The 27,173-nt window shown below is 52.7% G+C and overlaps 2 protein-coding genes across 5 annotated transcripts in view; both read left to right on the top strand.

The window, feature by feature from the left end:
- The first annotated feature begins 6,434 nt into the window (after window positions 1-6,434).
- On the top strand, window positions 6,435-17,490 carry MRPL2 (mitochondrial ribosomal protein L2). Its single transcript, XM_074989260.1, has 8 exons — window positions 6,435-6,560; window positions 8,175-8,273; window positions 13,907-14,084; window positions 14,535-14,676; window positions 14,905-15,020; window positions 15,618-15,728; window positions 16,680-16,753; window positions 17,238-17,490. The coding sequence occupies exons 2-8, from the start codon at window positions 8,196-8,198 to the stop codon at window positions 17,448-17,450; spliced, it is 912 nt and encodes a 303-aa protein (XP_074845361.1). The 5' UTR covers window positions 6,435-6,560; window positions 8,175-8,195; the 3' UTR covers window positions 17,451-17,490.
- A 2,439-nt stretch (window positions 17,491-19,929) lies between these two features.
- Window positions 19,930-27,173, top strand: part of LOC142010800 (cullin-9-like) — a 36,214-nt gene continuing 28,970 nt past the window's right edge. For 2 of the 4 annotated variants that reach the window (XM_074989252.1, XM_074989251.1), the window contains exon 1: window positions 19,936-21,108. In XM_074989252.1, coding sequence (XP_074845353.1) covers window positions 21,073-21,108 — 36 coding nt within the window. In that variant the 5' untranslated portion in view covers window positions 19,936-21,072. Of the gene's footprint in view, window positions 21,109-27,173 lie in introns of all 4 variants that reach the window. The other 2 variants (XM_074989254.1, XM_074989253.1) reach the window with 2 other exon arrangements.

The raw sequence follows: 27,173 nt of genomic DNA, 5'->3' as shown, positions 1-27,173 counted from the left end.
CCGCCTCCTCCCCCCCCCACCCCACCCCCCCGGCCGGCTGTCAGGCGCGCGGGCCCGGCTGGTCGCTGCGGCGTTGGCGGCGTGTCCGGGCGCGCGCGAGGCGTGGTGCAGAGCCGCTCCCTGCGGGCGGCGCGCGCCCCTCGCCTGCAAAGGCTGGGGCCAGCCGGGCCGCGCCTTCCCGGGCAGCCGGGGGGGGACACGTGGGTCTGCTGGGAACCCTGGGACCGAACTGGGGACGCTGTACGGGGGGAACCCAACAAGCAGTCCTGGGGCACCTGATAGAGTAACAGGTATTTTGGAGCATAAGCTTTGGTGGGTAAAGACCCGCTTCGTCAGATGCATGAGTGAGGGGTCCCAGAGGAGGGTTCGAATACATGGGCTTGTGCAAAGAAGGGAGTCCCAGTCAAGAGGAGGGCCAGAGCTGACAAGGTCAGTTCAGTCACAGAGGATGTGGCCTAGATACTTAAAGCCTCTTCTGGAAGCCCCCCACTCCTGCATCCGACACAGCAAGTCTTTGCCCATGAAAGCTTATGCTCCAATGATCTCATGAAGTGGGTCTGTCCCACGAAAGCTCATCACCGAATAAATCGTTTTGTTAGTCTTTGAAGTGCTACATTTCTGGTGCTTTGATTGGAGTACAGACTGACAAGGCTACCTCTCTGTTACTATCCAAGTTAGAAGTTACGAACATTGGTCTCTCAACAACTATATTCGGTGCTAAGGCAACCTGCCCAATTCCCCTTGTCAGCCACACTCTGCACTAAGAAAACCTGGCCCTACTCTACCTGGACAGACCTATCCAGCAAATTCTATTCACCAAGCACATTCTGTGTTACCATAATATAAACTAGTTCCTCTTGGCCTGGTTCCACTTACACTCCCCTAAGGAAGAACACCTTTCTCAGGTTCCTGCTGAGTTATGCCCCTGCAACAGCAAAATGACACACAGCCCAATTTAACAATACCCAGCAATAATAAGACCCAGACAAACAAGACACTCTTTCAATAGCAGAAAAAATACCAATTAGGGAAATTTCGGAGTGTGTGACTGCATAGCTACGTTTGACTTCTAATTTGCACCTAAAGAAGGGAGTCAACCACTTTATTCTGTATGAAAAACACAGCATTTCCTCCTCAAACTTACAGCAGTTACTCCTGGGGAACAAAATGAGATTTCTAAAAATGTTCATGTACAAGTTAACTAAGAACCGTGTCCTTTAAGAAATTGTGCATTTCTGTGAGTCTTTTCTGTATCCTGAATGATCTTAACAATGGACTAATGCAATTACATGAAGCTTTAAGGACAATTACATTTAACTGAAATCTTTTACGTGGGCTATATTTAAGGAAACGAGTCTGTAGCTAAGCTACATTATTGAGCATTATATTTAGTATATAGGATTAAGGTAGAAAACAGAACTTAATTGTGGCATCCTGACCACTATGTCTATGATAGCTTACACCTCCATTGTAGGCTATCATAGACAAATGGGGTCCCAAAGCGACTCCTTTGAGCTCAAAACAGTGTAGTCAGATGCCATTATTGCTGTGGTGCTTCAGCATATGTTCTGCTCCCTTCTGCGTTGATAACCTTTGGCTGCGTGCACGTGCCCTCTTTGAATGCTGTGCTGGCTACGTACAGTCAGCTTGCACCACAGACTTCCGAGATTCCCCTATATCCACAAATCAGATAAGGCACAAAGGCACTGGAACCAGATGTATTGTCAATTAACGTATGGGCTCCAGCACCCTGGGCGTCTAAATTAGATGCCAAGAGTTTACACTAGTATATGCTTACGCCATGACAAAGGACTCAGCACATTTCAGTGGGCAGGAACGGTCCGCTGTTCCCAAGCCAGAAAACGCAGCCTTCTGAGATATACTTTGACACACAGATACAAACAAATTACGTGTCCATCCCATATCCAGGTGCATTTCTTAAATGTATTTAGGTTAACACCCCTTAACACAACCAGATATCACCTCTTACCATTTACATGGTAGTTTGATCAAAACAACACTATCCATCATGCTGTCATCCTGACCCTGTGCTGAACCTGGGTCGGTATGTCCCTGTTATATATAGGGAGTGTACTGGTACCAAGCTCTTTCTGCAGTGAGATGTTCTGTTAACCGGAATGTGTATTCCTGCAATATCAGCTCTGTCTTTGCCAAATTCCTGTGAGCAGGACTTGAGTTTTGCTCACAGCTTAACTTTTATAGCACAGTTAATCCTATGTTGTTCAGGCCCTAGGCACTTTAGGCCTCACACCAGGTCCTCTTATTACTACAAACAGGAATCAAACAAGGCTGCATCATTGCCCTATCACTGTTCGGCATCTTCATCGCTATGACTCTTCACCTCATTGAGGGCAAGCTTCCAGATGGCATGAAGATTGTCTATAGAATGAATGGGAAGCTTTTCAATTTCAGGAGACTGAAGACTAAAAGCAAGAACTCCATGACCTTGATTATGGTGCTCCAGTACACAGATGACAATATATTTGCTGCGCTTTCCTCCCACAGCCCTTCAGACCATCTTAAGTGCCTTTGCTAAAGCATACAACTATCTCAGCCTCACATCAAACATCAAAAAGACCAAGGGGCTCCACCAACCTTCACCAACGGGACAACCTCATGCACCTTCTATTGAAGTCAGTGGAGAACTGCTGGAAAATGTGGAGCATTTCCCATACCTTGGAAGTCATCTTTCCGCCAAAGTCACCACTGATGCAGAAATGCAGCGTCATCTGAGCCGTGCGAGTTCTAACTTTCACCAACTTGAGACAAAAGGTCTTCGAGAACCAGGACATCTATCCTAAGACAAAGGTCCTTGTATACCTAAGCATGTGAAACCTGGACAACATACAAGTGTCATCTGAAACCACTTGAACAATATAATCAATGCTGCCTCAGGAGAATCCTAAGTTTCTCTGGGTGGATAGATGCATGAACACTAGCAACCTGGAAGAGTTGAACATGACCAGCATTGAAGCCATTATCATTCATCAACAACTTTGTTGGACTGGGCACATGATTCAGATGACTGATCAGCACCTTCCAAAACAGATTCCATTTTCCAAGTTGGAGGAAGGACAGAGGAGCGTTGGGACCCAGCGGAAGCGATATAAGGACATGCTGAAGGCAGACATGAAAAAGTGCAGTATTGGTGTTGAGACTTGGGAGAACCTTGCCCAAGACCATCCCCAGTGGAGAAGGGTAACTCGCCATGGGGTGGTACAATCTGAGAGGTCCCACACCACAGTGCAGATGAGGACGAGTGGAGAAGAGGAATGTCAAAAACTGCCCGGCGCCCCTCTAACAGCTACCAATACCTTCTTCTGAGAAAAGATCTGTGGCTCCTGAATCAGGCTGATCAGCTATCAATGGACTCACAAATAGGATGACATGAAGATGTCCTACTTGTTATCAAGTGACCACTGAGAGAGAGAGAGAGAGAGAGAGGGAGAATGGAGATGAGGAATAATTTTTGCAGGGGGACCACAACAAGAATTTTGATATGTGGCCACAGGCCACATGCTATTAATGCAGGGGATATGGGGCCTGGGACAGAATTTGGGTGCAGGATGGAGCTCCAGATAGGGATTGGTGTGCAGGAGGAGGTCTAGGGTCTGGAAGGGAGTTTGGAAGCAAGAGGGGATTCTGACCAGGCATTGGGAGGTGGGGGAAGAGTCTGGGAGAGCGTTTGAGTCCAAGAGGGATTGTATGACCTCGAGCAGGGGGTTGGGATACGGAAAAGGGTGCCGGGATGTGAAAAAGGGTGCCAGGTGCAGGCTCTGCTCCTGACTCGGAGGCTCTTACCTTAGGTGGCTCCCAGCTGGCTGCACAGCCAGGCCTCAGACATGCATGGCATGGTGTCCCCACACTGTTTAAAGCTGCTGGCTGCTGTGGTAAATATGTCTCTGTAACTCTGGCAGTGGTGGGGGAGGGGGTCTCCATGAGCTGTGTGCATCTGCAAGCACCACCCCTGCAGCTCCCATTTGCCTGTTTCCAGCCAATAGGCACTCTGAAGATGGTGCTGGGGATGAGGGTAGCATGCAAAGACCTCCTCCCAAGAGGTACAGAGAGGCACACCCGCCCCAGCAGCTGACAGTGGTGCTTCTGGGAGTGACGTGGCCAGGGTTATGGGAGGCAGGCAGAGAGGGTTCCAGAGCACTCTGCTGGGCCACAAATTATGTTCCTCTGGCCCCAGGTCAGAGGGTCATGGCAGGCCAGGGAAAAATGTTTGGTTGGCCAGATCCAGCCCACAGGCCATGTTTTGCTCACCCTGACCTATTCAGAGCACTCGCTCAGGTGACTCTTCAGTGAGGTAAGAGATGACTCAATCACTTGCCATCCTTGTTCTACAGCAGATTTGCTTGCACTAGTTCTGTTGGTTGGAATAACTCCATCAATGCAAAAACAAAAAAGCCGTCCAGTAGCACTTTAAAGACTAACAAAATAATTTATCAGGTAATGAGCTTTTGTGGGACAGACCCACTTCTTTAGATATGATCTACAGACAACCTCCCAACCTTATGAGGATCCTCGCCAACAGCCACAGTCTATACCCCAGGAACACCAGTCCTGGAACCTTTCCTTGCAACAAAGCCCGCTGCCAGCTTTGTCCACAAATCTATTCTGGCGATACCATCACTGGACCTGACCAGGTTATTCACAGAATCACAGGCACATTCTCATGTTCCTCAACTAACATCATGCCATCATGTGCCAACAATGCCCAGATGCTTTGTACATTGGACAGACTTCTAACTCCCTTAGACAAAAGGTTAATGGGCATAAAACAGACATTAAAACACTCCAGATCCACAAACCAGTTAGTCAACATTTTAATGGAGTGGACCATTCTGTTAATGACTTAAAAGTCTGCATGTTACTGAAGAAAAATTTTTGCACCACTATTCAAAGGGAGACACCTGAGCTGTCTTTTATATTTAAATTCAGCACATTAACACATGGCTTGAACTGGGATGGGAATTTTCTGAGTCACTATAGGGGCTCCTTTGTATACTTGGCTTAATCTAATTCTTGACCTCCCCGCCTTCTACACCTCTACTCTCTGATTTGCTCACCTGGATCATTTTTTTTCTGATTTGTTCTCCTTGATTACTGTTTTTGGTTCTCTGTGCCTTAAATATTGAGTCTGTTCTGGTCTGGCTATGGTCTGAAGAAGTGGGTCTGTCCCACGAAAGCTCACCTAATAAATTATTTTGCTAGTCTTTAAAGTGCTACCTGATGGCTTTTTGTTTGGACATGTTCATCTATGTGTTTGATGATTCTGTTCTTTGCTAGTTGCAGTCAGCTTGCCATGTACCAATAGCTCACTGGCATGTGCTTGCCAGGATTGCTTCAAGAGACTTTTTTCCAAAATCGACATTACATCAGCTATCTTCAAGTCATTGGGTATAGAGCCTGATTTAAGTGATAGGTTACCTACCACAACTGGTAATGCTGCAATCTCATATTTAGTTCCTTCAGAACTCTTGGGCGGATCCCAGCTGGTCCCGATAACTTATTATGGTTTAGTTTATTGATTTGCTGCAGAACCTCCTCTGCCGACTCCTCCATATGAGGCAACGCTTGAAATGGGTCACCTAAAAAGAATGGCTCAGGCCTGGGAACTTCACTCACCTCCCCCACGGTGAAGACTGATACAAGAATTCGTTTAGCTAGAGACTGGCTGGAGAGCTGCTAGCCCAGGCTAGCACTAATGCAGTCCTTCCTACAGTCCCAGCCTGGGGCGGTCCTCATGTGGGCATCTAGTCCGACTCCCTGCTCGGCGGGGGGAGAAATGGGCCCACTGGTTGGAATCAGAAATTGGCACAGAAGGACCCCTGGGTCCAGTGACAAGGTGGGGGTGGGAGAGTCAGGACGCCTGGGATCCCTTGCTGGCTGGGGGGTGGGGTAGGGGTCAGGATACCTGAGTTCTGCGGGGGAGGGGGAGTTAGGACACCTGGGTTCTGTGACAGGGTGGTGGAGGGGAGTCAGGACCCCTGGGTTCCCTGGCTGGCTGGGGGGTGGGGTTGGGGTCAGGATACCTAGGTTCTGCGGGGGAGGGGGAGTCAGGACCCCTGGGTTCTGTGACAGGGTGGTGGAGGGGAGTCAGGACCCCTGGGTTCCCTGGCTGGCTGCGGGGTGGGGTTGGGGTCAGGATACCTAGGTTCTGCGGGGGGAGAGGGAGTCAGGACGCCTGGGTTCTCTGGCGGGTGGGGGGGGTCAGGACGCCTGGGTTCCCTGGCGGGGTGGGGGGCGGAGCCAGGACGCCTGGATGGCTGGCTGGGGTGGGGGTCGGGATACCGGGGTTCTGCTGGGGAAGGGGAGCCAGGACGCCTGGGTTCTACGGCACGGGCGAGGTAGAGGAGAGGGAGCCAGGACGCCTGGGTTCCCTGGCGGGGTGGGGGGCGGAGTCAGGACGCCTGGGTTCTGTGGGGCGGGGCGGAGGGATTCACCGCCGGCTCTGTCCGCCCGCCCTGCCCCCCTCCCCGGCTGACTGCGCATGCTCCGCCAGGGGAAGGTGCGCGGCCGCGACGCGTAGTGCGGTGAGTTAGGGGTCAGCCCCTCCCCACCCCGCGTTGTGTGTGTGGGGGCGGGGCAAAGGGCCCCCGTAGTTCGGGGGGGTGGGGGGCAATGGCCCCCCAGCACTGTGTGTGGGGGGGTGGGACAAAGGGCTCCCCGCGCTGCGGGGCGGGGCGGGGCGGGGCAAAGGGCCCCCCGTAGTTCGGGGGGGTGGGGGGCAATGTCCCCCCCAGCACTGTGTGTGTGGGGGGGTGGGACAAAGGGCTCCCCGCGCTGCGGGGCGGGGCGGGGCGGGGCGGGGCGGGGCAAAGGGCCCCCCGTAGTTCGGGGGGGGGGCAATGGCCCCCCTGCGCAGTGTGTGTGGGGTGGGTTCGGGGGGTTGCGTGGCCGCGCATCCGGTTCTGGACTGACCGCCCGTTCGCAAGGGGCCCGGTGGCTCGGTTTGGCTGTGCCCCCCAGCCCGTTAATCCGCTCAGCTGTGCGGTGGGGCTGGAGGTGGCTTCTGGGAGCAGCAGCGTGTCCTTCCTCCAGCTCTGCCCATGGGAGCAGCCAGCTGCTGCCCTGCACCGCTCCTGCCCCATGCGCCGGCTCTGCAGCTCCCATTGGCTGTGCACCGTGGCCAGAGAGAGCTGTAGGAACAGGCCCCCTGGCTGGGGGAGCGCCTGGAGCTGCCTGGCCCTGCCCGCATGTGTTGGGGGGAGAGAAATGGGATGTTGCTTCTGGGACCTGCTTGAGATAAGTGCTGCCTGGAGCCTGCACCCTTGAGCCCCCATCCCCCTCCTGTCCTCTGACCCCTCTGTCCCAACCTGGAGCACCCTTCTGCACCCTCAACTCCTCACCCCCATCTGGAGCCCTCACCCTTCTTCAGACCAATCCTCTGTCCTTATTTCCCACCCACACTCCGAACCCTTCCATTCCAGCCCAGAGCATCCTCCTACACCCCAGCCCAATGCCAGAGCCTGGATCCCTAGCTGGAATCTCCCTCCCCAGCCAAGAGCCCCTTCTCACACCTTGAGCCCCACATTTCTAGCCCAACCTCAGAACCGCCCCCCAGCCCAGAGCCTGCTGTACCCCCTCCCACACTCCAATCCTGTGTCTCAGCCCGGAGCCCCCTCCGATACTTTGAACCCCTTGGCTCCACCCCTGCGCCCTGCAGACCCCACCTGCACCCCAGAGTTGACCACTTTCTGACTGAACAAAACTGCCCGTCCTTGCACCGTCCACCCCTTCTCTGAGGCACTGTCACACTCACTCCTCCCTCGTTTGCTTGCCCCCACACTCATTGGCTCATTTTCCCCACGCAGAGGCAGGTGCCCTTTTCAGCAGTGGGAAAGGGGACACCTGGTTGCCCTAAACCTCTTGTCTCTTGCCCCAGCTGGAGCCCTGACCCCAACCCCCTGAGCCAACCTGGTGAAAATGAGCAAGTGGGGGTGGTGAGCGAGTGGGGGTGGGGGTGCGGCACCTCGGAGAAGGAGCAGGGCAAGGTCTCCCTGTTCTGCTTGTGTTGGCAGCCCTAGTGCAGGGTGGTGGGGCATGGGGCTCACTGGGTGCTATGGGGGGGGCAGTCAAAGAGGCACGGGCCCCCTCTGTGCTCTTACTGTTGATCACTGATCCCATTGTCTCTGCTCTCTCCCTAGCAAGCCAGCAGTGCTGCCACAATGGGTATGTCAAGCCTGACCCGGGCTTTAGGGGCCCTGCGTCTGTCATCTGCCTGGAGCCTCCCAAGCCTCCCCCAGGTACTGGCCTGTGATCAGCCCATCTTAGGAGGGGATGGCGGGGGGGTGGATGTGAGAGCACGTCCTGTGCAGTGTGATGAGTTCTCATGCAGCCTGTCTGGTGTGGCGCTGGCTCGTTCCTCTGGGCAGGGCAGCGGATTGCTGGGGGGCCGGCCTGGTGAGCTTCCCCTGCATGTGGCCTGCAGGTGAGCGCTCCAGAGCAGGTGGTAGATCGGTTTGGGCCTCTCCAGCGATTCCTTCGCTGTGGTCACTCACAGATCCTCACCTTTCTGCCTTGCTGTTCTCTCCCCGGCACTGTTCCCTCTATTTTTTCCATCTATGGGCAGAATAAATTTGGTTATGTGCACCACCAATAAAAACACATAGGTGAGGTTGCAGGAGGGTTTTGCATTAGAGCAGTTTGTTTAAAAGTGCTTTAAAAACTGCATGCCTAGACAGACAGCCCTGATAGTTGCTGTGGCACATGAGTTGCAGAGTTGTTGTGTGTACATATGTTGGGTCATTTGATCAAGGAGCCTCCAAAATACAACCTTTGCCCCCAGCTGCATATGAAGAATGCTGAGGGTTGCATGTAGCTGAGGACAGGCAGATTTGGTAAATGCCAGAGGCTGGGGGGAGCTGACACCTTAGCCCATGCTGTCTTGAAAATCCAGGGAAAGTGCCGTACGAAAAGGGATTTTGTTAGAGTGGCAGGAAAGTGAGAGGTGTTCAGCACTTACAAGTGCCTCTGAGTTGCTCCCTGCTGGACTTAATTCCCAGAATTATCACATGCCCCCTCGCATGGAAAACAGGCACTGCAGAACTGAGCCAACGCTTTCCACCTTAAATCTGCCCATCTGGTCCCTGCCCTATGGTGTCCCTTGAGGTACTGGCAGGACCTTACTCCTCCCTTGGCCTTGTTGCTCTGGTGTTCTGTGCCAAGTACCATCAGGACTTGCACAGAGCACAGCTAGGCTGGAGGGCTGTGTGGGTGGGGTGCTGAGCGGCAGCTGTGATTAGAGGTGGGCGGGGTGATGTGCCAGGATCTTATTGCCATCCACACAGGGGCAGAGTAAAGGGAATGTGGATATCATCATCATCAACCAGGGGCTCAGCACCCGTTGGTGTCTGATGTGTCTCTCACTGTTTCCTTCCACCTTTCCCTGTCCAGTGTGGAGTGGCTTAGTTTCTGCAGACAAGCTCCATACCAATCTACTATATCATCTACCCATTCTCTATGGGGTCTGCCTCTCCTGTTTGAACTGCCCATTATGCCGAATACCAGGGTCTTGATTTTTTGTTTGTTGTTCACTCTGCAGATATGCCCAAATAGCTGTAACTTCTCTTATATAATCTGCAGTAGGTTCTCTTTTGGCTGTATCTTCCCATATAATTCCTCCTTGGTGACCTTCTGTATCCATCTTATTCTCAGGATCTTTCTATAACAGCTCTTCTCAAATGCCAATATTCTTCTCTTTGAATCTTTCCTCATCACCCATGTCTCACATCCGTACAACATGCTGCTGAATACGCACTTTTTCAAGATGTTCAGCTTTGTTCCTAAGCTAATCGCTTTGCTTTTCGAGATCTTATCCATCGCCTCCAAACTCGCTCTTTCGCTATTCTAGTTGCTATTTCCTTCTTACAGTCTAGATCATATGTCATGTTGCTCCCCAGATATGTGAACTTCTCTTCATTCTCTAGTTCAATCCCATCTACACTGATCTTCCTTCCTATATCCTTATCTCCAAATACCATTGTTTTTGTTTTATCAGTGTTCATGATCAGTCTGTACCGCTTCCCTTCCTCGTTTAGCATCTACAACATTTTTGATTGCTTCTCATCCTCCTCGTTGATAACTATCATCTGCAAACCTCAAGATGTTAATTCTCATCCTGTGCAGAGATATCCTTTCTACCTAATCCTTTATTTTGTCCATTACTCTTTCTAGATGCATGATGAAAATATTCTGCGATATCGGATCTCCTTGTCTCATACCTCTACTCGTTCTAAACCAACTTCCCAACTCTCTGCATGTTCTCACCGCTGCCTCCACATTGTCATTGATATCCTTCAACAACTGTATCAGTCTGCTATCCACTCTGTACAACTGAAACACGCCCCCAAGTCACTTTCAGATCTATACTGTCAAATGCCTCCTGAAAATCAACAAAGCAATTGTAGATGTTTTTTTGTTCTTTTGTTGAGCTTTTTCTGCTATCAATCTTAGTGCCAACATCTGTTGTATGATACCTCTGTCTTTCTTGAACCCCACTTGCTGATCCACTAGATGTTCTTCTATCTGTAATCTCAGTTTCTCCATAGCTATCATCATCAGCTCCATGCCCCACTGCCGTGTGGGTTATCCTGGAGCAAGGCTAAGGGAGTAAATGCTGACAGAAAATCTGGAGGGGAGTCCTAAGGCGGTTCTGTGCCAACTTCTGGCATTGACCCGGCAACTCCTGCAGCTGAGCTGGTACCAGACGTAGAGGTTATCCTCTCCTTTGGACTATATCAGTAAAGCCGAGAGGGGAACACTGGCATATGGGCAGCCCAGGGTCCCAAAAAATTGCCCAGGCTCGCACCTGGAGAGGTACTCCAGCATCGCTTAACAGCGTTGAACCAACATGGGAGGTAACAGTTACCAGTTCAACAGATGCAGCAAGGACTGTCACTCTCGTGTGGGCCTTCGCAGTCACAGACGACGCTGCAAATGATGATCCCAAATGGAACTACGAAGGGCGTGATCCATAGTCTACGTAGACTGAACGATGCCACTACTGCTACCATCATCAGCACCTTGCTTAGATGACTCATTAGGGCAATCGTTCTGTAGTTCTTGCTCTCCAATGTACTTTCTTTCTTGTGTATTGTCACTAGCATGGATCTTGTGCATTCCTTAGGTGGCGTCCCTTCTTTCCACGCTATATTGCATAGTGGGTGTATTTCCTGAATCATACTTTCTCTGCTATATTTGATCATCTCTCCCATGATCTTATCATTTCCAGGGCTTTTATTGTTCTTTCATTGTTTCACTGCTCTTTCGACTTCCTCCTTTGAAATATCCATCTTGCTCTCAATGCTTGGGAGGGATATCTCTTTCAGTTCTTCAATCAGTCTCTCTGAGACACGTGGGTCCAACTGTGCTTTGTATAGATTAGTGCAATATCTCGTCCGTCGCTGCACAATCCTTGTTCATGAGCACCTCTTCGTTATCATCTTTGATCGCCATCTGCTTTGGCTGCCACTTCCTATTCATATTCCTAATCATCTTCTGCACCTCCCTGGTCTTACATTTGCCGTAATACCTCTCCATATCTTCACACTGCTCCTCTAACCATTTTGCTTCATCCTTTCTGGCCAATTTCCTTACCTCATTGCATTTCATCCTATACTGTTGTTCTGTCCTCTCAAAAACATCCCTTCTGTTGGAACAAAGTCTGGATACCGTGTATGAAGCAAGCAAGGAGGGATTATTACACACGGTGCTGGTGGGGTGTCACTTCGCTTGTTAGGCTCAGTGACTGCCAAATAACAGGTTACAACTGATTATATAGGATGCTGTTGGGCAGAGGGAAGTAACAGGGGCAGTCTGAGTCCCCAGGATAGGTGCTAGAAGCAAGAGGAAATGAGCACAACAAGTCAATAATCTAAAAAGGTTACATAGTGTCTCCCCCCATAGCTTACAGAACACTTTATCTCTAGTACATGTGGTTCTTTCAACAAGTTACTTAAACAAAGCAGACATCAATTGGAATGTATGTGTTAAAGCAATGATGTATTTATTGGCATAAGGATGGTGTCTTCAGGTGAATACAATCTGTTGGTGCTATGTCTAGAAGATTAAAGCAGAAGGCAGTAAAAGTACATAACACTTGCACATTTGTTCTTTGCATCATCCTGAGATAGTAAATGGGATGGTGCTATATCCTGGTTCTCACATGCAGGGCCTCTTCTTGGAATGTGGTTGCCGTGGCAACTCTCTCTTTTCCCAAACTCTAGGGCCTGTCCAAGCTAGGATGATCTTCCTCAGATCTTGTGAGTGAGTTGGGGGAGGCAAGCAGGGGTAACTTTCCACCCATGCTAACTGTGCTTTTGACCATTGTGTTTGTAGGCCTGTTCCAGACTTGAGATTTAGGATAGGGGTTCTTAGCACAATACCACAGCCTGCTTCAGAAATTTTTACCCTACACTTTCTGGTCTTCAACGCTCTCTTCTCTTGGACCAACTTCAGTGTCTTCTGCGTAATCTACTTCTTACTGATCTTCTCTTCTTCCAGAACAGTCCGCCCAGTTGCCTCTTCTATCACCGTGGCTGTCTCTTCGACTCTCTTATCTAAGTCTTTTTCTGTGTCCGCATTCTGAATCTTCTCTTCGAGCGCTGCTCTGTACACATTCCCTGTGACTTCCTAGCCTTGCCACGTCTTCTTGAACTGTCTTGCGCTTTCTCTTGAGTTTTCTCTTGATGTTTGTGATCACCAGACTGTGGTCTGAGTCTATATCCGCTCCTTGGAAAGTTCGGCACTGCTGTACTGATGTTACCCATCTTCTTCTTATCAAGATCATATCTATCATGTTCTTGGACTTCCTGTCATTCGATCGCCATGTCCACTTCCTACAGTCCCTTTGTTGGAATTTCGTGTTGCAGATCACCAGCTCATGCTCTGTAGCAAATTCTAGTAGTTTCTTGCCTCATTCATTTCTTTTTCCATACCAAAACCTTCCCATGACTCTCTCCCAACCTTCATGTTCCAATCTCCTCCAATGATCAACACTTCTCTCTTTGGTATCTCCTCCAACATTTCTGTCAAGTCTTTATAGAATAGCTCGATCTCCTCCTCCATACTGTCCGATGTGGATGCATACACCTGAATGACCGAGATGTTGAATGGTTTTGCTTCGAATCTCACTACCATCATTCTTGCACTCACTGGTTTATATGCTAATAATGCTCTTCTAGCTCTTGTGCTAAAAAGTAATCCAACTCCTGCCTCATGCTTCATTTCATTCCCTGACCAAATGACTTTGCAACCACACATCTCTCCCAATGCCATGCAGCGCATCTCTGCCAGTCCAAGTATATCGCACTGGTATCTTTCCATGTCCTTCTGAAGCAGCTCTAATTTTCCAGTCGCCTGCCGTGTTCGGATGTTCCAATGGATGGCATATGTGTTGTAATGTTCTTTCGGTAGCCTACTTATCAGCCCAGCCTCGGTCACTCAGTTGGCGTCGTGGACCTTGTTTATCCAGGCGACATCCGAGCCGGCATCTTTTATAATGTAGTCGTACTGGCATCAGATTGCATTCGTATTGTTGTTTGATGGTCACCACATCATCACTCACCTGACCAGCCCTCCTCCTTTATGCAGGCTTGGGGTTGGCATGGAACCTCCCGAGGCTTCATGGCAGAATTGGGATGTGGATGGCATCTCTGTAACTCCTCAGTCTGGGGTCTGCCAGCATTTACATTTTGGGTATATATTTTGTCTCTGGGGAGGCAGGGAAAGCACAGGACATCACTCATCTGCCACCTTCCTTGCTATGTACCTGTGTCAGACTCTGAATGGGGCAGTATTTCAGGAGTAAGTTCCCGCCTCGTCCAACCCCCGTTTTCCTCGGGGCTGGAGGCTCTGAGTTTTGTGGGTTGTGTTTTAGATTTCCCAGACAGTCCAACATCCCAGGCTGGTCTGTCTGGGGGGGCAGCTCCTCCCTGTGTGCCATGGATTCAGCACCTCCGCCACCCTCTCCACCTCCGACCCCATGTGGAAATGCAGAATCAAGTACACCACCAGACCCATTGGCATGAAAAAGACGGGTGGCCGTGATTACACAGGTATGTCTAGAGTGCAGATTCCCTGGCAGACTGGGGCAACAGGGGAAGAACAGGCTTCAGGCATCCACCCAGGGGAGCCCACTCATCCGAGTGGGGACATTAGAGGAAGTAGAGAAGGTAATGGTGCCCAAGATCCTTGCCATGAGTCCAGGAAGGGTCTGCTGCCCCAGGCTCTGTCTCATGTGTGGAGCCTGCTGCTGCATGCAGCCCAGGGTGGTGTTAGCAGCTAGGCCTCCCCGGGACAGTGAGCTGCAGGAAGCTGTGCTGAGAGCGTGCGCAGGCACTTCCTTTCATGAAGCAAGCGTGTCAGAGCACGCAGGAGACAGCACTTCTGCACCTGGCTGGGAGTTGCGTTTCCTGAAGGGGCGGTGGCTTCCTAGGGCTTGGGGGAGGCACAGGAGTGGATGGAGCTGGCTCGTGGCTGGTCCCTGACTCTGGCTGTGTGTGCAGGTCGTATAACTGTGCATGGGATCGGCGGGGGGCACAAGCAGCGGTACCGCATGATTGACTTCCAACGGCTGCGGCATGGACATGGGGTTGAGTCGGGCCCCTTTGAGGAGAAGGTGGTCCAGGTCCGGTACGACCCCTGCAGGTGAGGGGCAGTGAGGAGCGTGAATTGGTTTTGCTTGGGGATGTATCTCAGGTGTGGGGCCACAGGGAGGTGGCGGGGGGGGGACAGTGCAGGGACCTGGCTGCCCTATGTGGGGTGGGAGGCTCTGTGGGGCTCATGGTAGACGGCGGAGCCTTCTCAGGCTCTGGGCGCCAGGTCTGAGGCTGGTGGTGTTGCTGCTCTCACCGAGCTCCTCTTTGTACGTGGCAGGTCAGCTGATATCGCCCTGGTGGCTGGCGGCAAGCGAAAACGCTGGATCATCGCAACAGAGAACATGCAGCCTGGCGACGTCCTCAAAACCTCTGGGCACATCGGCAGGATGGCAGGTGAGCCTGGGCGAGCTGCTCCGGCAGACCCCTGGCTGAGTCCCACAGCACAGGCCTGGCTCCCCACGGCAGGGGCTGCACTGCTGCCTCTTGCAAGCCTGAGAACAGCATCTGCCCGGGGACAAGGTGCTGAATATGCCTGGGGTGGGGACGGGGCAGCTGCTCCAGCTCACTGTTAGTACAGCCCATCTCCAAAGAGACCCTCCCTCAGTCACGCCACATCACGGTCTGGACTGGGACTTGTCGCTGTGTTGAACACCGTGTCCGGTGGAAGGAGACAGCCCCCAGAGTTCAGCTGACTCTCTGGGACACCAGACAGGACCCTCTGATGCAGGACTACACGGAGGGCTGGAAGAGCAGCGTCAAGGGGGAAATGTCGAATGACACCCGGGAACATCGGGAGTTCTTGTCCTGCTGTGAGAGCCTCTCTGAGGCTGGGGTAACATCCCAAGCCTGAGACATAGCCCTGGCCCTTATGGAGTTCCGGGGGGTCCTTCTGCGAGGGCTGGGCATTGGAGAAGCCCCATTGAGGCTTCCCTGGAGTCACTGAGATCAGCTGTCTTGGTGCTGGCATGCTGACGGGGCTTTGTCTTTCAGTGTCTGCCAACGAGGGGGATGCATACCCCTTGGGGGCTCTGCCCGTGGGAACTCTGATCAACAACCTGGAAAGTCACCCTGGGAAAGGAGCGCAGTACATCCGAGCTGCAGGTGAGATGGGCCGTTATCAGGATCACAACCAGCACCAAAACAGGGCTGGGCTTGTCCTTCTGTGCCAGGAAGGGGTTGAGTAAGTGACTAGAGGCAAACAGAACTGACCCAGGCATGGTGTCTTCTAGGTTCTCCCTCACTGCAGCTTCCTTTGGCTCTGGATGTGAGGTGACTGGCCTGGGGCAACCATCCCTGGGCAATGAGGGGTTCTGTGGGTAGTTGTCTGAGGTGCCCAGCCCCAGGGAAGCAGGGTCCTGAGGGTGCTGGGTTGAGGTGGCTGGCAGGGGGGTGCCCTGCTCTGGGGAGTCTGGAACTTACCAGTGCTGGTCTGAGGCACCCTGTGTGTGTGTGTGTGTGGTGGGGGGTAGGGTGTGGGGAGAGAGGGCAGGGTGCCCAGTCCTGGGGCAGCGGGGACCTGTGTGAGGTGGGCAGCGGGGTGGGACAGTGCCCAGCCCTGGGGAGGTGGGGACCTGTGGTACCAGGGAACCAGAGCTGACTTGAGGCTGATATCCTGGGCCTTGGGTTCAAGGTCCTGCTCTGGCAGCTCTGCCCCAGGCTGGGGAGCATTTGTCCTGTTGCTTTGCTGGTTGTACAGCTGTCCCCTAGCCTCTGCTCTGAGGACTGAGCACGCCAAACAGCAGCTCCCAATATCTTGTCTCTGGGTGAGCGGTGCTCCCAGCAGGGCACTCCCAGGGCATGGGCCCTTCCCAGGCTTGCCTGCCCTAGTTCCCCTGTGTGTCTGGAACACTTGCGGCTTGTGCAGCATGACAATCCCATGTGCCTTTCTCCCCTGCACCCTTCCGTGAGAAGGGAAGAGGGGAGGGCTCTGTGCATCTGTGACGAAGCCGCGTCTCTCTGAGGTACTCCGCAGGGCTTCCGCTTGTTTGCTGGCGGGGGAGCATTTGCTAAGGAAAGCCATAAACTAGCCTGCCTTTGCCTTGTGTGCTGCAGGGACCTGCGGGGTGCTCCTGCGGAAGGTGAATGGAACCGCCATTGTGCAGCTGCCCTCCAGGAGACACATGCAGGTAGGCGGGGAGGAGGGCAGTGTGCAGACACATCTCTGCTCTGAGCAATGGCTGCGAAGTCAGCAGCAGGGGATGCGTGGCTGGGTCTGAGCTGTGGTATGGGATCTACAGCTGCTTGGGTATGTAGAACATAGGCCTGGCCCTGGCTACACATCCCCAGAGGGCAGGAATGGAGCCTGGCTCTCAGTTCAGCCCTAGTTAGGGAAGTCCCGTCACTTGGCTCACCTCCAGCCCCTGGGCTTGCTCAGTCGTAGTCTCTAGTCTGGCCCATCCCATGGGTGGGTTCCCGCAGTGGGAGGTGCCCGCCAGGCCTCCCACACGCTGGAGCACTTCCACGAGAGCACACAGAGCTGTTGCAGCTGTGCCCTGTGCCTGCAGGCAGAGTGTCTTTTGGGCAGCAGGGGCAACAACTCCCTGGGCGCCCCCTTTCTGGGCGCGTCCACCTGGGGTGCGCTCCTGCTCACAGCTGCTCTTCCTCACGCAGGTGCTGGAGACCTGCATGGCCACCGTGGGGAGAGTTTCCAATGTGAACCATAACCAACGGGTCATCGGGAAAGCTGGCCGGAACCGCTGGCTGGGGAAGCGGCCGAGCAGCGGCTTATGGCACCGCAAGGGTGGCTGGGCGGGACGCAAGATCAGACCTCTCCCGCCCATGAAGAGCTACGTCGGCCTGCCCGTGGCAGCGGCTCCTGCTTGACACCAGGCACCTCGCAATAAAACCAGCCGTTGAGCCATCACTCGTGCTACACCACCTGCTCTGTGCAAAGCTACAGGCGTGGCCGGGGGGCAGGCTCTGCATACTGTTTGTGAATGTGGCCCGGGCACCTCGCGCATGTGCAGACCTCCTAGGGTGGGTACGGGGCTGCTGTGGGAGAGCGGACCTGCTGACTCCCATCCACAGGACCTTGGACCACAGAGTTGGAAAGGGAATTGTGTGCTAAATGGGTTTGCCCAGTGTTTTGTCCCCTTTAGCACCTGCAGGAGTCGTAGTGCATGCATCTGTCCCTTTTGCCAGAGCCCCCTCCATAGTCAGGGAACTGAACCTAACCTCCTCAGCCAGGGCCTGAAAAGTATCGTGCTCTCTGTGAAGGTATTGGTGCGGGGAGGGAGAGGCGGGAGGCTGTTCGTGGGTTAGAGCCAGTGTTCTTTTTCTAATTTTTTTCCCTGGTGTACAGAATAAATGTTGTGTTTACCAGGGCATGTGCACCACCAGTAGACCCACATGTGGCTGACTGTGGGTGCTCTACTGATCAGCTGGGTGACATTGGAATCTCTCCTGGGTGGCCACTCTCACACACAGCTTACAGGGAACACTGTCCAGAGCCTATTAGCTTGTCCTCTCCCTACTGGAGTCTTTCCAAGAACCTGGCTTCTGGTGCTGAGGCCCCTAGTGAGGTTGGAACCATCCAAACATTCTCCTTTGGGGCTGTGGCTGGAGGGTGTGCACCCCTCAGCTGTCCTATTCCTGGACGAGAAATAGCCCTTCCATTCTCTTTGCTGGGGTGGAGCTGCGTTGGGAGACTAGAAAGCCTTGTGATGCTGCTTTGGCGTTGAGCATGGCATGGCATGGATTTGTGCTCCCCCTGCTGGGTCTTTCTCACTGTACATTTCAGTTGCAGCAGAGATTTGTCCTTGGGAGAGGATGAATTTCAGGTGCTGAGTTAAGGTCAGACTTGCTGGGATAAGCAAGTGATTTGCGAACGTAAATCGTTGGCCTGGAGAGATAGACATAGCACTGTGTACTGAGAGAAGTGATGGCTATGAAACCTGAGACCTGAATAGTGGACCCTTAAGGAGGCAAAAAGCGGGCTTATAAAACCAGCTAATTTCAGAACTGCGCTACCCAGAATCAAAAGGGAAAAGAAACTGCAAAAATCCCAGCCACCTAAAATGCAGATTTCCCAAAGTAAAGCCAAACTTCTGGAACTAGGAGAGTCAGGCTACCCACCTTGAGTCTGCTACAGAATTCCCTGGGTGGCTGAGTCCAGCAGTCACATTTTATGAGCTCAAGAGGCAAGTTACCGCTCAAGCAAAGAGCATAAATGAGCTGCCAGTGTCAGGCTAGCCAAATCGCAGCTCCAGGAAACACCCTCTTAGGCTAGAGCCACACTACAGGGGAAGACCAACCCGCTTGGGTCAATCTTTTGGGGTTTCATGAAGTGACACCATTGACCCCTGTACTCCTCGTGAGAAGTGAGGAATAAGGAAGGTTGGTCTTCTGCCATGTGGACAGACGTGGAAGTCTATAGCGGATCAATCGATTTTAGCTACGTAATTGGCATAGCTAAAATTGCTTATCAGTGATTGGTTTCTATGTCTTGTGCAGACATAGCTGCAGTAATTAGAGCTGGGTGGGTTTTTGGCAAGGAGTACATTTTCCAGGGCACCACTCTGATTCAGGAATTCAGCAGGGCTACATTTTTTGAAAGTGTGAAGGAGGGTTGGTTTTTTTGGCATTTTCAAACCAAACTCTACCAAAAAGTTTTAAATTAAATGTCCTTTTGAACCCCGTGTCTCAAATCAGCTAAGGGTTTGGGTTTTTTTGGTTGTTTGCAAAAGAAACCAAAACAATTCAGTTTCTGTTCCAAAAGGATCTGATTTTATTTTTTAGCATGGCCAGTGAACCTAAAATCAATTATTTGCTCAGCTCTGTTATCAGTGGCACTGCCCAGTGCTGTGGCGTCAAAGAAAATAAAACCTTGGGTGGCCTTTGTAAGTGCTTCAGCTCCTCTTGGCAGAACTCCAAGGGACTTTTCACAGCAGACAGCTGGAGAAAGGCTTTAGCATAGAGGAGGGGCAAATGATGGCCCCCAGGCCACATCGTGCCTGTGGGACCTTTGTCTGGCCCTCAAGCTCCTGCTGGGGTGCAAGGTTGGGGCAGTGTTGCTGGGAGGAGCTAGCCCATCCCCTTGGCCCCTCTTGCTCTATTCCCTTGCAGCCTCTGCTCCCCTAGAACCTGGGCAATGTGGTCACAGCAGGGCCATCCTCACTGCTCCCTGCCATCCTTGGAACTCCAGGTGGTGTGTGGAGCAGGGGGAGGCAGATAAGGGGCAATGAGTCAGGGTTAGATGGGGATGAACTGGGTTAGAGAGGGAGCAGTCAGGGTGGGGAGTCAGGGGAAGAGTAGGTCCTGAGGGAGTAGCCAGGGATTAGGGAGGGGGGGAGGCAGGGCCATGCCTGGCTGTGTGTTCCCTACCTGTGTCTGCATACAGCTGCTGTGCCCAGTGGGCCATAAAGTTTGCCCACTGTGGCAAGGTGGTTAAGGGGCAAAATAATGGCAGGATATCTTTTTCAGAAGGTGGAACTCTGATGCCACCTTGGGAAGGAGCAGTGAATGAGCCTACCACCAATCTTCTGTGGTTTGCTTTATGCCATCCCAGGGCAGTGCAAAGAGCTGGAACTGATAGGCCAACTGGCCCTGCATTTGCTATGGTGCAGGTCCCAAACTCTGAGGAACAGGGATGTGTTGTGAACCAAGAAGGGTACCAGTAAGAACATTTGATGTGCGTACAGTTCCCCACATATCATGGACTCCTTTCTACCCTGAGTCAAATGAACCTGAGTGGAAGGATGATGATGGGCTGAGTTCTGAGATCCCCACCCAACTCACAATTTAGTTTATAGACTGTAGAAATGGGAGTTCAAGACTGGAAAATTCTAAGATGGCCTTTCAGGTTGAGTGTATCTGTTACTGAAGGATGAAAATGTTACAAGGATGTGGCATCCCCCCCAGACAAGGGTCACAAACGCAGAGAAACTCAGAAGGACAAAAATAGCCATGCGGGGTCAGACTGATGGTCCAGCTCGCCCAGTATCTTGTCTCCTGCCAGGCCCTTTTCTGGGTGCTTTGGAAACAACACAACAGCTTGTTATCCAATGATCCATATCCTGTCTTACTGCTTCCGGCTGCTAGCAAAGGGAGGCCAGGCCATGGCACTGAGCCCATGGGGTCCTGTGCTCCCGGAAGACATCCAAAGGTGCTGAAGACGGGTGGAAATGGGGAGCTGGGACTTAGGCCCTGTCCCTGGGTTTGCTTTAGGTGTGGCCATGCTCTGAAGTGCCTTAGCACATGCAGGGCGAGTGCGCTGTGCTCAGACGGTGGCTCCCCCCTCCAGGAAGGGTTGGGAAACTGGCCAGGCCCAGCTGCACGTGGTCCCTGGACGGCCCACAGTTGGTGGGGTCGCCGGGTTCCTCGCTCCCTGTGAGCCACGTGGAGCCACCTCTAAGGGCGGGGCAGTGGCGGTCTTCCCATTCGCGGGCGCGACTGGCAGGGTTTGTCTCCAGCGGGGAGCCGTCGGGGGGCGGGCTGCGCATGCGTCATGGACCCGGAAGCGGCGCGGGAGCAGCCGGAGCAGGTAAGGGGTAGAGACGCCCCGCCGGTTACCCTGGGAACCACGTGTCCCTGCCCGGCCGAGTAGCGGGGAGCCGAAGGCCCCGGCCGGGACCCGCGGGTGTGAGGCGGGGCCCGGTGCCCATCGCGCCCCCGGCCCCACCCCGCCCCCGCCCCCGGGTGAGGCCGAGTCCCCCCGCCCCGCCCCGCCCCGCCCCGCCCGTGCTCCACAACCGGGCGGAGACGTTCGGGGAGACCCCGTTAGTGACCCCGCCGGCGGGTGGGGCACCCCTCGACCCAGACGGGGGCTCCTCCAAGCGGACGGGCGAGCCCCGCCCGGGGCCCACCGAGTCCCTGCGCGCCTGGGCTGGAGCCCCCCAGCCGACAGCGTTCCCGGCCGGGCCTGTGTGGAGCAGGGCTGCTCCGGCCACCCTGGGCACCCCCCTCTCACGGTGGGGCCCGCGGGCCTGGGGCAGCTCCCTCCCCTGCCGCTGAACTGTCACCAGTTAGCTTCGTCCTTAGGGGGAGGCTCACATGTTCGCCGTTAACAGGGGCAGCCGAGTTCGTCTGCATCGTCAAAAACAGCAGGAAGCCCTGCGGCACCTTACGGACTAACAGCTGCTTTGGAGCGTGAGCGTCGTCGAAGTGGGTCTTTGCCCAAGAAAGCTCACGCTCCAAAACGTCTGTTAGTCTGCAAGGTGCCGCAGGGCTTGTTGAGGGTAACCCTTAACGTCCCGAGTGTAGCTGGTGGTTTGAAGTCGCAGCATGGGCTGGAGGTTGGGCTGTGAACTCCGGGGTTGGCTGGCACTCCCAGACCGGAGGGTACGGTATCAGAACCTGAGCTCCAGCCCAGCTTGCAGCTTCAAAGTGCTGTCTCTAAGCCTGTTTGTAGATCACCAGTGTGAGCCCTATTAGCCAGAGTATGTTGACCCAGGCTGCAACATTTGCTCCAAATGCTGTCTAGATATACCTGTAGCCTTTAAGTCCAGAAAGGACCAGCAGATAGTCTCGTCTGGTTTCCTGTAAATCACAGGCCACCAGCAGCACCTGGTATCTACACAGTAAACCCAGCAGCTGAAATTGCAAAGGGTTAGAGCTTCCAGCAGGCTGAACTCTTGTGTACTACAGGCAGAGAACGGGAAAGACTGAGGTGCACCAGTGGCTGGGAAGCAGGGAGGTGAGGTGTGCCCAGGTGATATGAACTCATGATCTGGTCTCTGTGCTGCAGAGGAAGGTGAAAAATCCTCTCTCTCCTTGCTAAGCAGACCTGTGTGAAATTCCTAAATTGGTAAAGATGCAAAACTTAATGGTAAGAATTGTTGGCTATGTCTACAATTGCCCCAAACTTCGAAATGGCCATGCAAATGACCATTTCGAAGTTTACTAATGAAGCGCTGAAATACATATTCAGCGCCTCATTAGCCATGCGGGTGGTCGCGGCACTTTGAAATTGACGCGGCTCGTCCAGACGGGACTCCTTTTCAAAAGGACCCCGCCTACTTCGAAGTCCCCTTATTCCCATCTGCTCATAAGGGGACTTCGAAGTAGGTGGGGTCCTTTCGAAAAGGAGCCCCTTCTGGACGAGCCGTGCGGCGGCGAGGCGCGTCCATTTCGAAGTGCCGCGGCCGCCCGCATGCTAATGAAGCGCTGAATATGTATTTCAGCGCTTCATTAGTAAACTTCGAAATGGCAATTTGCATGGCCATTTGGAAGTTTGGGGCTAGTGTAGACACAGCCGTTAAGTCCACCAGCACCAGGAAAAATGTCTAACGGGTAGCAGAACCAGTAGGGCTCCATCTACATATGGTTAGGCTCTGGGGTGGGAAACTGTCATGTGGACAGCAAGGCTTGATCAGGAAACTGAGCTCTGGGACCCTGCAAGGTAGGAGGATTCCAGAGCTTGGGCTCCAGCTTGAGTCAGAAGGCCTATGCAGCATTATTTGGTCCCACAACCTGATCCCCATTCCTCTAAGCCAGCTGACCTGGGCCGGCTGTGTCAGTTGCTGCTGGACTGTTAACGCCCTGTGGACATAACCTAGGTCAGGGGTGTGCAAAGTGTGGGGGCAGGCACCCTCGGCTGCTGGGTCTCAGGCTCATCCACCTCTTTGAAAATGTTGAAATATGTTACTGTTTTTGTGTCTCTGCGTTCATTTATATACTGATTAATAAAGTTTTCACATTCTACAACCTTATTTTCTTACATGTGCTTACATAACTGAAATGTCCCTCATTTTGGATGACATTAGACAGGTTGGGGGCCCTGTTGATTGCAGGGATGAAGAGTGGGGCCCAGCATAAATAGTTAGCTTGTCTCTGACCTAGCTAACAAAGGAGCTGTGAAGGAAGACAGCCACAAAGCTAAGTGACTTCTTTGCATTTGTCTTCACTGTGCAACGGAGACCAACTCAAAAAAATGCTCTGGTGTGGCAGTTATGAAGTGCTGTCCCACACTGATGGGTCAGAAGAAGGCATTTTAGAACAATTTGATAAATTAAACTAAGTTGTCACCAGGACCAGAGTTCAAAAGGAATTCAAGTGTGAAATTGTGAAACTAAGGAGCTGTAGTATGTAGCCTGTCACTGAAACAAACATCTGTGCCACAGGGCTGGAAGGTATCTATTGCAGTGGGGATTTTTAAGGAGGATTGAGAGGTGATCTTGGCCATTACAGGCTGAAGAGCCTAAGTTCAGTACCAGACAAACTGACTGAAACTAGGAAAGAACAGAAGTATGAGGCACATAGGTGACTAAGGTTTGCTGGGGGAGACTTAACTCAGCTTTTGTAAAGGAAAGTCATGTCTGTCAACCTGTTGGAACTTTTGAGGGTGTCAACAAGCATGTGGGTAAGTGTGATTCCTGTCCATGTAGCACTGCTGGATTTTCAGAAAGCTGACACAGACCCACACAATCGCTGCTGTGGCCCCAGCTTTGGACTGGTCTCCGGGAGAGACCCCTTCAGTGTGCCAGACCCCTAGTGGTCTCAGTCTCCCTCCATGGTAACCCAGGCAGCTTCACTCCCTCGTTAGACTGCCTGCAGACCTCCTGCTTCACACCATGAGCTCTGCTGAGCGAGCCCAGTTGAGACAGACCCTGGGGGAGGTGTGCGCACTCTGCAGGGGTTCATGCACCTCACCCAGCATTTTCAGCGCCGCTCCTGCAGCGTTGTCCACACTGTCAGGTTTTATTTATTAAATGGAGCGCAGCATTGGAAGTGCTTAGAGTAGTCTGGAGAAACAGGGCTGGCCTGTGCATACAAAGGCTCAGCATGGCTGCTGCAGGTCCTACAGCAATTGTCTCAGCCGTCCTATGGACAGAACCTGCAGGGCCCAGGGAGGCCGGAGTGATTCTGAGTGGGGCCTGGTGTGGGTAGGAGCAGGAGTCGGGCTCCCCTGCACTCACTGCAGCGGCGGGAGCAGAGTGACATGCAGCAGACGCAAGGCTCGGGGAGTAGGCTGGGGCCAGGGCGCTCTGTTTCCTGCTGTTGCGGTAAAACGGAGCTCAGCGGGCTGGAAATGGGGAATGGTGCAGGCTGCTGCATCTCTCTGGCTTCCACCACTGTGGGGGTCCCGACCCCTGCTTCTGCCCTTTGTCAGGCCCCCCGTGTAATCCCTGGCTCATGTAATTTGGGGTGGGGAGGCTTTAGGAAGGAGTGCAGTGAGGGCAGGAGGGGTGGGAAGAGGCATGGAGTGGGCTGTGGTGGCGGGGTGCCACAGGCCCCATGCTCTTCCAGGGATGGCCCTGCAGAGAAATCAAAGTTTAAAGCATAGGCCATTTGGGTTAGCTCAGAGGCCGGCCAAGCTGTGAACAGCTTCGTTTAAGCTCTGCCTGTTCCTGTGTCTGACCTCCTTCATCAGCCCCCAGGGCGACAGCTCCAGGTCCTTCTGGGAGCCAGCACCTGTTCCCCACCTCGCCTCATATCTCTCCTCGAGCTGGGGATGGTTCAGTGTCCCCAGGGAGAGTTGGGGAAGTCGACAGCCCTCCAGAGAATTGGTGTAGGGCTTGAACAGCCCCAGTAAAGTGTGCCTGACCTCTCTGCCTGGAAGCTGACTGGCTGCAGTCTGGCCATGAACAGTGAGCCCAGGATTTCGTGAGCTCGGAACAGAATGTGCATCTGTGTCGCCTGCCCCGCTGTGTCCAATGGAAAGAAACAATTCAGGGCTGCTGCTGGCGCATGAGGATTGAATGCGCCCGGCCAGGTTTCTTGGAGAGCAAAGCGCAGTAACAGTTGTCGTAGACTCAGCTGAACCACTCTGCGTGTGTGCCTGGCGCAACGGAATGACTCAGTGGGCAATTTTCCCTGCCCCTAGGTCAGACAATGACTGCCCCCCCCCGACTACTTTATACACAGTTACAAACAAATCACTACTGACATATCAGGTTACCCCCCATCTCGCTGTGCCTCCTGGTTTGACTAGATCACCTCTTATCCATCATGCTGTTATTTTAGACCCTTCCCTCAACCGAGGTCTGGATCTGTAAGGAGTTGATACCAAGTTCTTATTTAATGAGCTGGTGAGGCCTTGTGATTTCAACTTATGGCTTGTACCAATTATCGTTCTGCACCTGGGCCGATTACCAGTTAGTGTTATGTACTCTCAGCCTGTCTGTGCCATAAACTGCTGTCAGGGGCCTGCTTCTTGCTCACAGCTTAGCTCTGCTTTTAGCCATGTTTTGTCCATTGGTAGCTTCAGACCAGGCTTGTGCTGCATGGACTCAGGCCTTCATCTTACCACAGTATCTTTGTGGCGATGGTGGAGCGGTAGATGACATGCATATCCCACTTTTGGCCCAGATCATGCGATGGAGTATGTTGACTGACAGGGCGGCTTTGTCATGGTCTGGCAGGTGCTGGTGCGTCGCTAGGGCTGTTTCACTGAAGTCACTGTGGGTTGGTCAGGGACAGTTTATGATGTCGTGACGTTACTGGATTGTTAAATTAAATATGAAAACTGTTTCTGTCAATGTTGTATATAGCTGGCCCCAAATCTTGTGCCAGGTGGGCCAAGTGAAGTGTCTAATGAAAGCTGGTAATGCCCTGTAACTATGTATGTTACTTGCATATCTATACCATCTTTGTATGTGAAGTTACAGATATTGGCTTTATACCTAAATTAGAAATGGTTTAGTGGTGGGATTCACAGTAGGAGGTGTGATCCTCTCCCCACTCAGGTGACCTGGGCTGAACAAAGGAACAGAGACCATCTAGGCGTTGATTCCACATTTTATGGAAATGGACTGGGACATGCTGGCTTACCTAGTGACCAATGGCAGAGTGCCACAGCAGGCCATCTGGGCAGGTGACCCACCCTCCATGGCATATGGAAGAAGAAAGGAAATTTTCCCTCCACTTAGCAAGCTATAAGATGGCCCTAGCTGTGACCGTCTTTGTTCTTCAATTCTCATGAGCTGCACATGTGTGGACTGAGGGCCCGTCCTTCAGAAGGATGCATTTTCAGAGACTCTCAAGAAAGCAGCATAGACCGTCAGCTGTGTCCTGCATCAATAGCTTTGATTGATGTTCGTAATCATAGAATCATAGAAGAGTAGGACTGGAAGGGACCCCGAGAGGCCATCGAGTCCAGCCCCCTGCCCTCATGGCAGGACCAAGCACTTCCTAGACCATCCCTGAAAGCCATCTATCTAACTTCTTCTTAAATATCTCCAGTGATGGAGATTCTACCACCTCCCTTGGCAATTCGTTCCAGTGCTTGATCACCCTGACAGTTAGGAACTTTTTCCTAATGTCCAACCTGAACTTCCCCTGCTGCAATTTCAGTCCATTGCCTCTTGTTCTGTCCTCAGAGGCAAGGAAGAACAAATTCCCTCCCTCTGCCTTATGACACCCTTTTAAATACCTGAAAACTGCTGTCATGTCCCCCCTCAATCTTCTCTTTTCCAAACTAAACAAGCCCAATTCCTTCAGCCTTTCTTCATAGGTCTTATTCTCTAGACCTTTGATCATTCTCGTTGCTCTCCTCTGGACCCTCTCCAATTTCTCCACATCCTTCCTGAACTGTGGTGCCCAGAACTGGACACAATACTCCAGCTGAGGCCTAACCAGCGCAGAGTAGAGCGGGAGAATGTCTTCTTG

The sequence above is a fragment of the Carettochelys insculpta genome, chromosome 3 (genome assembly GCF_033958435.1).
Source record: "Carettochelys insculpta isolate YL-2023 chromosome 3, ASM3395843v1, whole genome shotgun sequence".
Classification (NCBI taxonomy): domain Eukaryota; kingdom Metazoa; phylum Chordata; order Testudines; family Carettochelyidae; genus Carettochelys; species Carettochelys insculpta.
The sequence above is the reverse complement of the archived record's forward strand: the minus strand, read 5'-3'. Positions and strand labels throughout refer to the sequence as shown.

Excerpts from the sequence above, each read along its gene's own strand:
- MRPL2 (XM_074989260.1), top strand. The coding sequence starts at position 8,196 with ATGGGTATGTCAAGCCTGACCCGGGCTTTAGGGGCCCTGCGTCTGTCA. Across the intron at positions 8,274-13,906 it reads GCCTCCCAAGCCTCCCCCAG|ATTTCCCAGACAGTCCAACA; the intron begins GTACTGGCCTGT and ends GTTGTGTTTTAG. Across the intron at positions 15,021-15,617 it reads GCACATCGGCAGGATGGCAG|TGTCTGCCAACGAGGGGGAT; the intron begins GTGAGCCTGGGC and ends TTTGTCTTTCAG.